The sequence below is a fragment of the Drosophila subobscura genome, chromosome E, assembly GCF_008121235.1.
Source record: "Drosophila subobscura isolate 14011-0131.10 chromosome E, UCBerk_Dsub_1.0, whole genome shotgun sequence".
Lineage (NCBI taxonomy): Eukaryota > Metazoa > Arthropoda > Insecta > Diptera > Drosophilidae > Drosophila > Drosophila subobscura.
This window is the reverse complement of record NC_048531.1, coordinates 17,046,577-17,059,703: the sequence shown is the minus strand read 5'-3', so window position 1 is coordinate 17,059,703 and position 13,127 is coordinate 17,046,577. Positions and strand designations below refer to the sequence as shown.

Sequence of the window (13,127 nt, the reverse complement as noted above, 5' to 3'; positions counted from 1 at the left end):
ATACCCTGTGTCCCATCGATTGCAGTCACCCGTGCTGCTGAGGAGCCTGCAGGCCATCGAGGTGTTTGAGAACACAATTTATTTGTCGCCCTGGACGGGCAATGTCATCGTCAGCCTGGACAGATTCAGCCACAAGAGCCAACTGCTGCGACGGAATGTGACGCGAGCGACAAATTTTCGTATTTACCATCGCCAGAAGCAGCCCGAGGTGGCGCATCCGTGTCGCGAGAACAATGGCGACTGCAATCAGATCTGTGTGCCGCTGTGGACGCGGGGATTTGCCAGCGCCAAGTGCCTGTGCACGGCCGGCTATAAATTGCACAATCAGACGACCTGCCTGCTGGCCGCCCACGACAAATTCCTGGTGTACAGCGACAAGCGATTGGGCCGCATCACTGGCGTGCCCCTGGGCACGGAGCAGGTGCAGCAGCTGGAGCAGCTCGGCGAGCAGCCCGACTTGATGGTGCCCATTTACAATGCGTCCATTGGCCAGACCATCGATGTGAATGTGCGGGCCAAGTCGGTGTTTTATGTGGTGCGCGATGACATCGATCTGGATCCGTTGGAGGTGGAGTCTGAGCCCAGCTTCAGCATCAAGTGCCAGTCGCTGAATGGCAGTGTGTCACGTCAGCTGGCCCATGGCCTCCAGCGGGTGCATGCCATGGCCTACGATTGGATCAACGATCACTTGTACTGGGCCACCAATCTGCAGCTGCATGTTGCACCGCTGCGCAACATGAGCAAAGTGCTGACATTTGCCACCGAATGCGATGCAATGTGAGTGTGCAACATCTGCCTTTTGCCTCACAAAATTATTACTTTTTGGGTTCTCTTGCAGGTCCATTGAACTGGATCCCACCACGGGTCTGCTGTACTGGTCGCAATGGTCCATTCAGACCTGTGTGGCAGGCATCTACAGCGCCTGGATGGATGGCACGCACAAGGAGCTGCTGGCCAAGGGCACCACCGAGATGGCCATGCATTGGCCGCGCAGCCTCGATGTGGATCGACGTGGCAAGCGCATCTATTGGTGCGACTCGCTGCGTGGCACCATTGAGCGCATGAAGCTGGATGGCACGGCACGGGAAGTGCTCTTCCAGTCGGATCAGTTCCATCCCTATTCGATGGTGCAGCACAACGGCATGATCTACTGGGTGGGCACCAAGAACTCGAGCATCTGGCGCTTCCATGTGCACCATGGCAATCAGACGAGCACGTTCAGCTCCACGGTGCATCTGCAGACGAGTGGACGGTCGGCGGATCTGCGCGTCTTTGATGTGGCCACGCAACCGCTGCCACAGACACCCAGCGCCTGCTCGCAGTCCAAGTGTCCGGGCATGTGCCTGAATACGCCCAAAGGAGCGATATGCCGCTGTCCGGATGGCTTCACCCTCAACGGCACTGGCACCCATTGCATACCGCAGCTGGCGCCATCAACGGTGGCCGCCCCGGGGCGTCGCAACTGCTCGTCGGCCTTCCAGTGCCGCAAATCGGGTGATTGCATCGACAGCAAGGATCTGTGCGATGGCTTCGATGACTGCAGCGATGGCAGCGACGAGAGCAGCGATGCGACGGGCCCCTGCAATCCCCAGAACTGCGACAAGGATCATAATTTTGTGTGCAACGGGCGGTGCTATCAGCGCTCGCTGCTCTGCAGCTCCATTGCCTACTGCTCGGACGGATCGGATCAGGCGAACTGCGAGCACAGCACCTGCAACAGCAACGAGTTCACCTGCGCCAAGAGCGGACGCTGCATCCAGATGACGTGGGTCAACGATGGCGTCGTCGACTGTGGCCCCGACGACAACTCGGACGAGTCGTCGGAGATTTTCTTTGGCAGCAAGTGCCCGGAATTTGACTGCGGCAACGGGCGGTGCCGTCAATTTACCGACGTCTGCGACGGCATCGACAATTGTGGGTGAGTTTTCGATGAGATATTGCCTGCTGCTCGACGTTTTGCTCATCCCAATCCCTTTGGTAGGAACAACATTGATGAATTTGGCTGCGATCAGGAGTGCGGACATGGCGAAAAGTATTGCCGGCCCATCGGCTGCTATGGGGAGATGCACATGTGCGATGGCATCCACGACTGTGAGGACTTTAGCGACGAGGCCAACTGCAATCAGACCAAGAGCGACAATCACCCAGTGAGCGGATGGAAGGAGCTCGGCGAGTGTGCAGCCTTCGAGTTTGCCTGCCAAGATCCATTCGAGTGCATACCGGACTTCCTGCGCTGCGACGGCATACCGCACTGCTACGACAAGACGGACGAGTCCAACTGCACGACGATACACGCGACAAAGTTCGACATGAACGAAACGGTCATCTGTGAGCATCCGGATCGAGTGTGCGGCTTCTCCAGGCAGTGCATATCCGTGGCGCAGCTGTGCGACGGCAAGAACGACTGCGAGGACACCACCGACGAGGGCTTCCTGTGCGCTGATAAGCTGTGCGAGCATGGCCACGAGTGCTCCCACAACTGCCACAACACGCCCGAGGGCTACATCTGCTCCTGCCCGGACCATCTGTTCCTGCAGCCGAATGGCAAGCGCTGCAACATGCAGCACGCCTGCGATCACTGGGACACCTGCTCCCAGGTGTGCCAGACCAACGGCAAGGGCTACGACTGTCGCTGCTTGGAGGGTTTCGATCTCGCTTACGACAAATTCACCTGCAAGAGCACCGCACCCGACGAACCCTTCGTGATATTCACCAATCGGCAGGACATCAAGGGCATCAACCTGAAGACAATGGCCGTGGGCACGTTGTACACGTCGCTGAGGAACATCATTGCCCTGGACTTTCTGTACAGCAACGAGTCGAGTGTGGAGATCTACTGGACGGATGTGATCGATGACAAGATCTACAGGGGAGAGCTGGTGGGCGAGAGTCTGCGCAATGTGGAGGCTGTCATCCATTCGGGGCTCTCCACCACCGAGGGACTGGCCGTCGACTGGGTGGGCAAGAACCTCTACTGGATCGACTCGAATCTGGACCAAATCGAGGTGGCCAAACTGAACGGCAGCTTCCGGCGCACCCTCATTGCGGGCAACATGGAGAGTCCGCGTGCCATAGCGCTGGATCCGCGCGAGGGCCTGCTCTTCTGGACCGACTGGGATGACAATTCACCGCGGATCGAGCGGGCCTCCATGGCTGGCGAGGGCAGACGCATCATATCCACCAGCTGGCAGCTGAGCACCGGCTGGCCCAACGGCCTGACCCTGGACTTTACGCAGAAGCGTGTCTACTGGGTGGATGCCAAGTCCAAGTCGATCAGCAGCATCAAGTACGATGGCTCCGAGCACCATGTGGTGCTCCGCCAGCCGGACATACTCTCCCATCCGTTTGCCATTTCTGTTTTCGAGAATTACGTTTACTGGACGGATTGGCGGACGACGTCTGTGATTCGGGCCAACAAGTGGAACGGCAGCGATGTGCAGGTGCTGCAGCGTACCCAATCACAGCCATTTGGCATTCAGGTGCTCCACTCCAGTCGCCAGCCATGGGAGCGGAATCCCTGTGGCGACAACAACGGCGGCTGCTCGCATCTTTGCCTGCTCAGCGGCAGGGGAACCTTCAAGTGCGAGTGTCCGCATGTGATGCGCCTGGATCCGAGCGATGAGCGCAATTGTGTGCCCAATGAGCAGGTGCTGCTCTTTGTGATGGTCGATGAGATACGTGGCATTGATCTACACCAGCCGAATCATCATACAATCCCCACCATACGGCAATCCCCAAGGGTGAGTACGCTGCCACACAGCCAATGGATCGCCATCGCTCAATATTTATGTATCCACAGCTCGTGGCACCGCAACGCATTGATTTCCTGGTGGATGAGGGGCGCATCTTTTGGTCGGACATCCAGCAGAACGAAATATCCAGCGCTGGCATATCCAATGGCCTCATCGAACCCATCATCAATACGAACATCGAGAAGCCTTATGGCTTTGCCATCGATTGGATAGCCAGGCACATGTACTTCTCCTCGGGCCAGATCCGTTGCAATATTCTCGCGAGCAATCTAAAGGGCGAGTATGTCGCGCACATTCACGAGGATCTCAATATGGTGGATAGCATTGCCCTCGATCCAGCCAAGTAAGTGGCGAATCACCCAACCGCATAGAGCAAACTTCTAAGCGACTCTCTCTGTCTCTCTGTTGTTCCAGTGGAAAAATGTATTGGCTTCATTCTGCGCCGGATGCCAGCTTGTGGCAATTGGAGCAATCGAATCTGGATGGCTCGGGCCGACTGCTGATCTATGAGCACGAGAATGCGCTGCAGAGTCTCACCATGGACTTTGATTCGCAGCGACTGTACTACGCGTACGACAATTCGGGCATTGCGTACTACGATATACCCAGGAATGAGACGCACAAGGTGCTGGTGGCCAGCCAGATAACGTCCATCAGTTCGCTGACCGTGTACAATGGCACCCTGTACTTTCCCGAGAACATTCAGAGTGTGATTATGCACTGCGAGAAGGAGGCCTGCTCCAACATGTCCTTCCTGAGGGTCAACACAAGTAGGAAATCCACAAAAAATCAATGCACTTCCACTATATTTATGACTGGTTTGTTTGCAGAGAGCATTCAGAGCATGAAAATGTTCTATGCGGATGCCCAGACAGGCACCAACACCTGTGCCGGACCCCTGCGCGGTGGCTGTGAGCATTTGTGCCTGGCCACTTCCGCCACGGAGCATGTCTGCCGCTGTGCCCTTGGCTATGATGTGGAGCCCCATAACCCCACACGTTGCATACCGCGGGCAGAGTTCATCTTCTACTCGATTGATGTGCTGCAAGGGGTGGAGATTATTGATCCAGCTGAGCAGCCCACGCCACCGAAATCGGTAGGGAATTCTCTCCTTTTGGCTAACAACAAACAAAAGCTAATCCTCTGTGCTCTTTCTGTAGGCTTTGGTGCCCATTTCGCGGGTCAGTTCGGCGAGCTTCATCGACTACCATGCCGCCACGGACATGCTGTATTGGGGCGACAATGAAGTGGGCAGCATATCGCGTGTGAAGCGCGACGGAACGCAGAGGGAGACCATTCTGGAGGCCATCAATCTGGCGGGGTACAAGCAACAGGACTGGCTGGGCGGCATTGCCATCGACTGGGTGGCTGGCAACATCTACTGGAGCGACACGAAGCGCAATCTGATCGAAGTGTCGCGCCTGGATGGCAGCCATCGGTATGTGGTGGTCTCCAATGTGGAGAAGCCCACCTGCCTCGCCGTGGATCCGCTGCAGGGGCTGCTCTTCTACGTGACACAGCAGCACATTGGACGCGTGGGCCTCGATGGCAGTCAGCCGTTCGTGCTGGTCAATCAGACGCGCACCAATTGGGCGGTGGGCAGCCTCGTCCTGGACATTGAGGCCACCAAGGTGTACTGGTGCGAGCAGCATCCGGATGCGCTCATGAAGGTCGACTACGATGGCAATCTGCGCCAGCAGCTGCTCAACGAGACGCTCAACAATCCGGTAGCTCTGGCCAAGATGGGGGACTATCTGTATTGGGCGGAGAACAAGTACAACGAGGGAGCCATCCGCGTGGCACCGCTCTCCAATCTCACGCAATCGAAGCTCGTGCTGCAGACGGAGCAGGATGCCATACGAGACCTGAAGATCTACTCGAAGCGCATCCAACGGGGCAGCAATCCGTGTGAGCAGAGCAACGGCGGCTGCGAGCAGCTGTGCCTGTACAATGGCACCAGCGTGGTGTGTGCCTGTGCGCACAGCCACCTGGCAGCGGACGGGCTGAGCTGCGAGCCGTACGAGAACTTTCTGCTGTTCAGCTACCGCAGCAACATCGAGAGCATCCACATGACGGAGCACACGAACAAGAACTGGCCCGTGCAGCTCATCTCGAACACGAGCATGATGCGCAACGTGATTGCCATTACGTACAACTACGAGGAGCAGTTGGTCTACTACTCGGACGTGCAGCTGAGCACCATCAATCAGGTGCACTTCAATGGTAGCGGGCAGCGCGTGCTCGTCGCCCAGCAGGGACGTGTGGAGGGCCTCGCCTACGACATTGTCAACGAGCAGCTTTTCTGGACATCCAACAATGATGCGGCAGTGCGTAGCCTCGAACTCATACATCTCTCCCAGCGGCCGGAGCGGAATCTGCAGCATGTGAAAACCGTGCTGAGTCTGCAGCCGAAGGACAAGCCGCGCGGCATCACCGTGGAGCCCTGCCTGGGTATGATTTACTGGACGAACTGGAACGAGGAGTCGCCCAGCATACAGCGTGCCTATCTGACTGGCTATGGCACCGAGCGGATCATTCGCAGTGACATCAAGATGCCGAATGCGTTGACCCTGGATCTCGAGGAGCAGAAGCTGTACTGGGCCGATGCGCGGCTGGACAAGATCGAGTGCACCAACTACGATGGCAGCAATCGCGTGGTGCTCGCCCACTCAACGCCCAAGCACGCCTTCGCCATGGCCGTCTACGGGGATCTGCTCTTCTGGACGGACTGGGTGCTGCATGCGGTGGTGCGGGCCAACAAGTACACCGGCACCGATGTGCTCTTCCTGCGCGAACATGTCACGCGGCCCATGGGCATCATTGCGGTGCAGAACAGCAGCATCAACTGTGAGGCGAATCGCTGCAAGATACTCAACGGACAGTGCGAGGATGTGTGCATCCTGAACAAGAGCGGGCTGGCCAGCTGCCACTGCACCCAGGGTGTCCTCGCACCAGACGGACGTCGCTGCATTGCGCCCGCCAATACGAACTGCGGCAAGTCGCAGTTCACCTGCCGCTCCGGCGAGTGCATACCCATGGAGCTGACGTGCGACAATGTGACCCACTGCCTGGACGGATCGGATGAGCTGCGCAGCTACTGCATCTTCCGGCAGTGCCCGGACACGCACTTCATGTGCCAGAACCATCGCTGCATCTCACACGAGCACACCTGCGACGGCATCCAGCAGTGTGGCGACGGCAGCGACGAGTCTGCCATGCTCTGCTCCTGCCAGTCGGATCAGTTCCGCTGCGGCAGCGGCGAGTGCATCTCGAATAAGTTCCTCTGCGACAACATGAAGGACTGCCGCGACTTTAGCGACGAGAAATCCTGCTCCCCGCGCCCCTGCGAGAGTGGGGACGTGGCCTTTGAGCACTGCGAGAACAGCACCATCTGCATCATGCCCAGCTGGCGGTGCGACGGCGATCCCGACTGTCCCGATGGCACCGACGAGCTGGACTGCAGCAATCGCACCAGCTGCGACGAGGATCAGTTCCATTGTGCCAGCGGCAATTGCATTGCCGGCTCCTGGCGCTGTGATGGCGAGAAGGACTGTCCCGATGGCAGCGACGAGCTGGGCTGCCGCCGAGCCTGCGATGGCAATCAGTTTGCCTGCGACAATGGCTGCATACCGGCCAGCTGGCAATGTGACGGCAAGAGCGACTGCGAGGACAATGCCGACGAGGGCCCGCAGTGCTCCAGTCGGGCGTGTCGCCCCCATTTGTTCCAGTGCAAGAGCTCCGGCCGCTGCATCACCCAAAAGTGGGTGTGCGATGGCGAGCGCGATTGTCCCATTGGCAGCAATGGCCAGGGGGGCGAGGATGAGGGCCCCCAATGTGGCGGAATTGCCCACATACCCGACTGTCCACCGCCAGCGCATCTTTGTACCAGCGGTAAGTGGTATTTCGGTTGCTCGAATTCGATTTATTTAACAATCTTCTCCTCTCCGGCAGGTCTCTGCATCGATTCGCAGTACGTTTGCGATGGCGACGAGGATTGCCCTGGGGGCGATGACGAGTACGAGGGCTGTGAGCCGGCCTTTCCGCAGCACGCCTGTCCGGGCGGCACGCTGATGCATCAGTGCCAGGACGGGCATTGCATTCTCAAGAATCAGACGTGCGACGGCAAGATGGACTGCGGCGATGGCTCGGATGAGCTGGCCAGCCTGTGCGCGCACACGCGCGGCTGCAACGGCACCGACGACTTCCGCTGCAAGAACGGGGCCTGCATCAGTGCGGATCTGCTGTGCGACAGGCGCAACGACTGCGCCGACTTCTCGGACGAGGAGCTGTGCAATGTGAACGAGTGCCTCATACCGGACATCTGCGAACACGAGTGCGTCGACAAGGTGGTGGGCTACGAGTGTCTGTGCCGTCCCGGCTACAAGCTGCTGCCCAAGAGTCCGCACCTGTGCACGGACATTGACGAGTGCCACGAGCAGCAGCCCTGCTCCCAGACGTGCATCAACACGTACGGCTCCTACAAGTGCATCTGCGCCAAGGGCTACGCCCTCGTCGATCATCACACCTGCAAGGCCACCAGCAATGTGTCCATGGAGCTGATCTTCTCGAATCGCTACTACATACGGCAGGTGAACATGGAGGGCAACGGCACCATCCTGATCAACGAGCTGTCGAATGCCGTGGCCTTGGACTTTGACTGGGAGAGTCAGTGCCTGTACTGGTCGGATGTGACCAGCACTGTGGGCACCATCAAGCGCCACTGTCCGGCGGAGAACAAGACGCAGACGCTGCATCAGACAATGCTCAAGAATCCCGACGGTCTGGCCGTCGACTGGGTGGCCAAGAATCTCTACTGGTGCGACAAGGGTCTGGACACCATCGAGGTGTCGCAGATGGACGGTAAATATCGCAAAGTGCTGATCAGCGAGTATTTGAGGGAGCCGCGAGGCATCGCCCTGGACCCATACCAGCGTCACATCTTCTGGTCGGACTGGGGCGACAATCCGCACATTGGCAAGGCCGGCATGGATGGCTCCAATCCGCGGATGATCATACGCGAGAATCTCGGCTGGCCCAACGCCCTGACCATCAGCTTTGAGACGCAGCAGCTCTTCTGGGGCGATGCCCGGGAGGATACCATTTCGGTGAGCGATCTGGATGGCAATCACACGCGTCTGCTGCTGGCCAGAAGCCTCAATCCCAGCCTCAATCTGCACCACATCTTCGCCATTGCCGTGTGGGAGGGTCGCATCTACTGGTCCGACTGGGAGACCAAGTCCATCGAGTACTGCCACATGTACAGCGGCCAGAACTGCTCCACGCTGCTCACCACCATCCATCGGCCGATGGATCTGCGCGTCTTCCATCCGTACCGCCAGCAGCAGCCCGTCAGCGGCAATCCCTGCCTCTCGGCCAACTGCTCCACGCTCTGCGTACTCTCCCCGGAGGCGCCCTACTACAAGTGCATCTGCCCCACCAACTTCATACTGGCCGACGACGGACGCACCTGCCGCGCCAACTGCACGGCCGCCCACTTTGAGTGCGTGAACACGTACAAGTGCATTCCGTTCTACTGGCGCTGCGACACGCAGGACGATTGCGGCGATGGCAGCGACGAGCCGGACACCTGTCCGCCCTTCCACTGCGAACCGGGGCAGTATCAGTGCGGCAACAAGAAGTGCATCCATCCGTCGCACATCTGCGACGGCGTCAACCAGTGCGGCGACAGCTCCGATGAGCTGAACTGCGACAAGTTCACCTGCTTCGACACGCACCTGAAGTGCGGCGCCACCGCCAACTCGAGCGCCTTCTGTGTGGACAATGTAAAGCGCTGCGATGGGGTTAAGAATTGTCCTGGCGGCGAGGATGAGGCTGGATGCACGCCGTTGGTCTGCAAGAAGGACGAGTTCCAGTGCGGCAACAATCGCTGCATGACCTACGTGTGGGTGTGCGATGGCGACATCGATTGTCCGGACAAGTCCGACGAAGCGAACTGCGACAATGTCTCCTGTGGACCCAACGATTTCCAGTGAGTAAACAGAATATCAACCAAGGGACATCCCTTTGCCAACTAAATGACTCTTTAAATCCTCTTTTTAGATGCGATTCGGGTCGCTGTATTCCTTTGGCCTGGCGCTGCGACGACGAGCACGACTGTCCGAATGGTGAGGATGAGCCCGCCAGCTGCTTCACCTCGAAGGCCACCTGCGATCCCACATATTTCAAGTGCAACAACTCCAAGTGCATACCCGGACGCTGGCGTTGCGACTACGAGAACGATTGCGGTGACGGCAGCGACGAACTCAACTGCCAGATGAGGAACTGCTCGGAGAGCGAGTTCCGCTGCGGCACGGGCAAGTGCATCAAGCACAACTACCGCTGCGATGGAGAGATACATTGCGATGACAGCAGCGACGAGATCAACTGCAACATCACCTGCAAGGCGAATCAGTTCAAGTGTGCAGCCTTCAATACGTGCATCAACAAGTGAGTAGAGAACAGCAAATGGATGCCAACAGATAGTATAAATGTATTTGCTTTCAGGCAATATCAATGCGATGGAGATGACGACTGCCCCGATGGCTCCGATGAGGTGAACTGCACCTGTCCGGCGGATCACTTCAGCTGCGGCAATGGCAAGTGCATTATGTCGAGGTGGAAATGCGATGGCTGGGACGATTGCCTGGACGGCAGCGACGAGAGCTATGCCACCTGTGCCCACGTCCACTGCCACACGAATGCCTTCAAGTGCAACAATCTGATCTGCATACGGAACTCGGCGCTCTGCGATGGCGTCAACGATTGCGGCACCAACGAGGACGAGTCGGATCAGGTGTGTGCGGCGCTGCCCAAGTGCCGCCACGATCAGTTCCAGTGCGAGAACGATGACTGCATATCGAAGATCTTCCGCTGCGACGGCCAATACAACTGCATCGATGGCTCCGACGAGATGAATTGCCAGCCACCGGTCTGTGGCTTTGGCACCTGCTCGCAGATTTGCATCGAGAAGAAGGCGGGACACTTCAACTGCAAGTGCGCCGAGGGCTATCACAAGGGGGCGGAGAAGAATGCCACCTGCCTGGCCTCTGGGCCAGATCAGATTCTGCTGCTGGCCTCCGAGCAAGAGTTCCGCTTCATATTGCCCTCCAAGCAGGAGGGCACCACTGTGGTGGGCTTCTTCCAGACGGACAGCCTGAAGATCGATGTCTTCGACATACTCATCAGGCCCAAGGACACGCTGCTCTTCTGGATTGACTCCCATCATGGCAAGGTGCACACCATGAAGATTGCCACGCCCCACGTGGAGGGTGCGGGCGTTCGTGTGCGTCGCGATCTTAAAGAGTTGACGGCATTTAATGTGAGTTTGATTGGATTTTCCTCTTGCTTGGTTTTAATCGCACTTTCTCTTGCCTTGCAGATCCCAGAACTCGATGATCCCAAGTCTCTGGCCGTGGACTGGATCACTCAGCGCGTGTACATCATCGATTCGCGACACAATCAAATCCTAGCCACCGATATTGAGGGCAAAAAGTACATCTCGCTGGTGTCAACCGGCACGAATCCCACGGACATTGTCCTCGAGCCCGAATCGCGTATTATGATCTGGTCCACGCTGGAGAATGGCATTCTGGTGGCCTCCCTCGATGGAAGCAATAAGAAGAGTCTGGTGGAGCGGGACGTGGGCTGGCCCATCAGCCTCTCGATGGACTATCCGACGGGTCGACTGTACTGGGCGGACTACCGCAAGGGCACGATCGAGACGTGCCGCCTCAATGGCAAAGATCGAAATGTTGTGCGACGCTTCGGCAATCGCGAGAAGCCCCAAAAGATCGATGTGTTTGAGGACTATCTGTACATCAAGCTGTACGATCAGAGCATCATCAAGATGAATAAATTCGGCAACGACAACGGCACCTACCTGCTGAAGGGCTATCGCTCCTCGGACATTGGCATACTGCATCCCATGAAACAGAATCGAAACAGTGAGTGTCGGATCTTGCAACATTTAACAGAAACGTCTTCAACTTGTTTTCTTTTTTCAGTAAGCAATCCCTGCCTGAAGGATCCCTGCAAGACCTCGAAGGCACTCTGTATTCTCTCCTCCGAGACAGCCAGCGGCTACAGCTGCAAGTGCGCCGAGGGCTATGTGATGACCGATGAGGGAATGTGCAAGGCCCACGCCGATGTGCCCGACTACTGTCCGCTGCAGTGCAACCTGGGCTCCTGCCAGATCGTGGATCACGTGCCCAAATGCATCTGCCAGCCGCAGTTCGAGGGCGAACTGTGCGAACACTATCGCTGCTCAGGCCACTGCCTCAACTATGGACTGTGCACGGTGGCGCCACAGCTACCGGGATCGCTGGATGTGCCGCCGCTCAAGTGCACCTGCACGCCAGGCTGGTCGGGCGCTCGTTGCGAGACCTCGCTGCCGGCCTGCCAGAGCCGTTGCCACAACGGCGGCTCCTGCCTCATCTCCGAAACGGAGGGCATGAAGTGCAGCTGCCCGGACATGTTCGTAGGTGAGCAGTGCGAGCATTGCCTGAATCTCACGTGCGAGAACGGAGGCGTGTGCCGCGAGACGCTGACCGGAACGCCGCAATGCGAGTGTCCCGACGGCTACACGGGCAAGCGGTGTGAGACCAACGAGTGCGCCGACTTCTGCAAGAACGGCGGCTCCTGCGTGATTGGCTCGAAGGGGCAGCGGCAATGCAAGTGTCCCAATGGCTTCTACGGCGAGCACTGTGAGTCCACCTCGTGTCGGGACTACTGTCAGAACGGAGGAACCTGCTCGGAGGGTGGCCACTACTTGAACTGCGTCTGTCCCTCACGCTACTATGGCAGGCGCTGTGAGATGGATCTCTGCTTAACCGCTGATCCACCGCGTTTCTGCCAGACATCGACGGTGCCCATCCGGAATCCCTGCACGGGCATCATTTGCCAGAATGCCGGCACCTGTCACGTCATCAAGGGCGTGGCCATGTGCAACTGCACGGACGATTGGAACGGCGACTTCTGCACCACGCCCGTAGGGTATGACAATCCCTGCATACGGTACTGTGCCAACGGGGGCGTCTGCCACCTGGACGAGTACATCCGGCCGCACTGCAGCTGCATTGGCGAGTGGCAGGGCAATGCCTGTGAGCTGCCGCCGCATTGCGTGGGCGGAGAGTGCAGCGTGTGCCGTCCAGGCAGCTCCATCAATGAGTGCCTCTGCGGGCCCCAGAAGGTGGTGCCATGTCTGACGGACAGTGCGGAGGGTGCCTTGAAGGGCGAGCAGGAACCCACGGAATCGGGCAGCGTATTCTCCATATTGGCGGTCGTTTTGTCTGTGACGCCGCTGGTTGTTGCCCTGTTCGCTGGTGCCATCTATTTCCTCAAGTGAGTTTTCCAAAACCCCCGGTTTACCAGGGTTCT

At 58.1% G+C, this 13,127-nt stretch overlaps 1 protein-coding gene across 2 annotated transcripts in view; it reads left to right on the top strand.

Annotated features, from left to right (window-relative positions):
* The window catches only part of LOC117892042 (prolow-density lipoprotein receptor-related protein 1), a 53,706-nt gene that overhangs the window by 39,628 nt on the left and 951 nt on the right, over nt 1–13,127 (top strand). For both annotated transcript variants that reach the window (XM_034797968.1, XM_034797967.1), the window contains exons 7-18: nt 26–777; nt 839–1,918; nt 1,982–3,740; nt 3,800–4,095; nt 4,167–4,522; nt 4,583–4,848; nt 4,913–7,643; nt 7,704–9,741; nt 9,813–10,199; nt 10,257–11,070; nt 11,131–11,695; nt 11,756–13,091. In XM_034797968.1, coding sequence (XP_034653859.1) covers nt 26–777; nt 839–1,918; nt 1,982–3,740; nt 3,800–4,095; nt 4,167–4,522; nt 4,583–4,848; nt 4,913–7,643; nt 7,704–9,741; nt 9,813–10,199; nt 10,257–11,070; nt 11,131–11,695; nt 11,756–13,091 — 12,380 coding nt within the window. The remainder of the gene's footprint in view (nt 1–25; nt 778–838; nt 1,919–1,981; nt 3,741–3,799; nt 4,096–4,166; nt 4,523–4,582; nt 4,849–4,912; nt 7,644–7,703; nt 9,742–9,812; nt 10,200–10,256; nt 11,071–11,130; nt 11,696–11,755; nt 13,092–13,127) is intronic.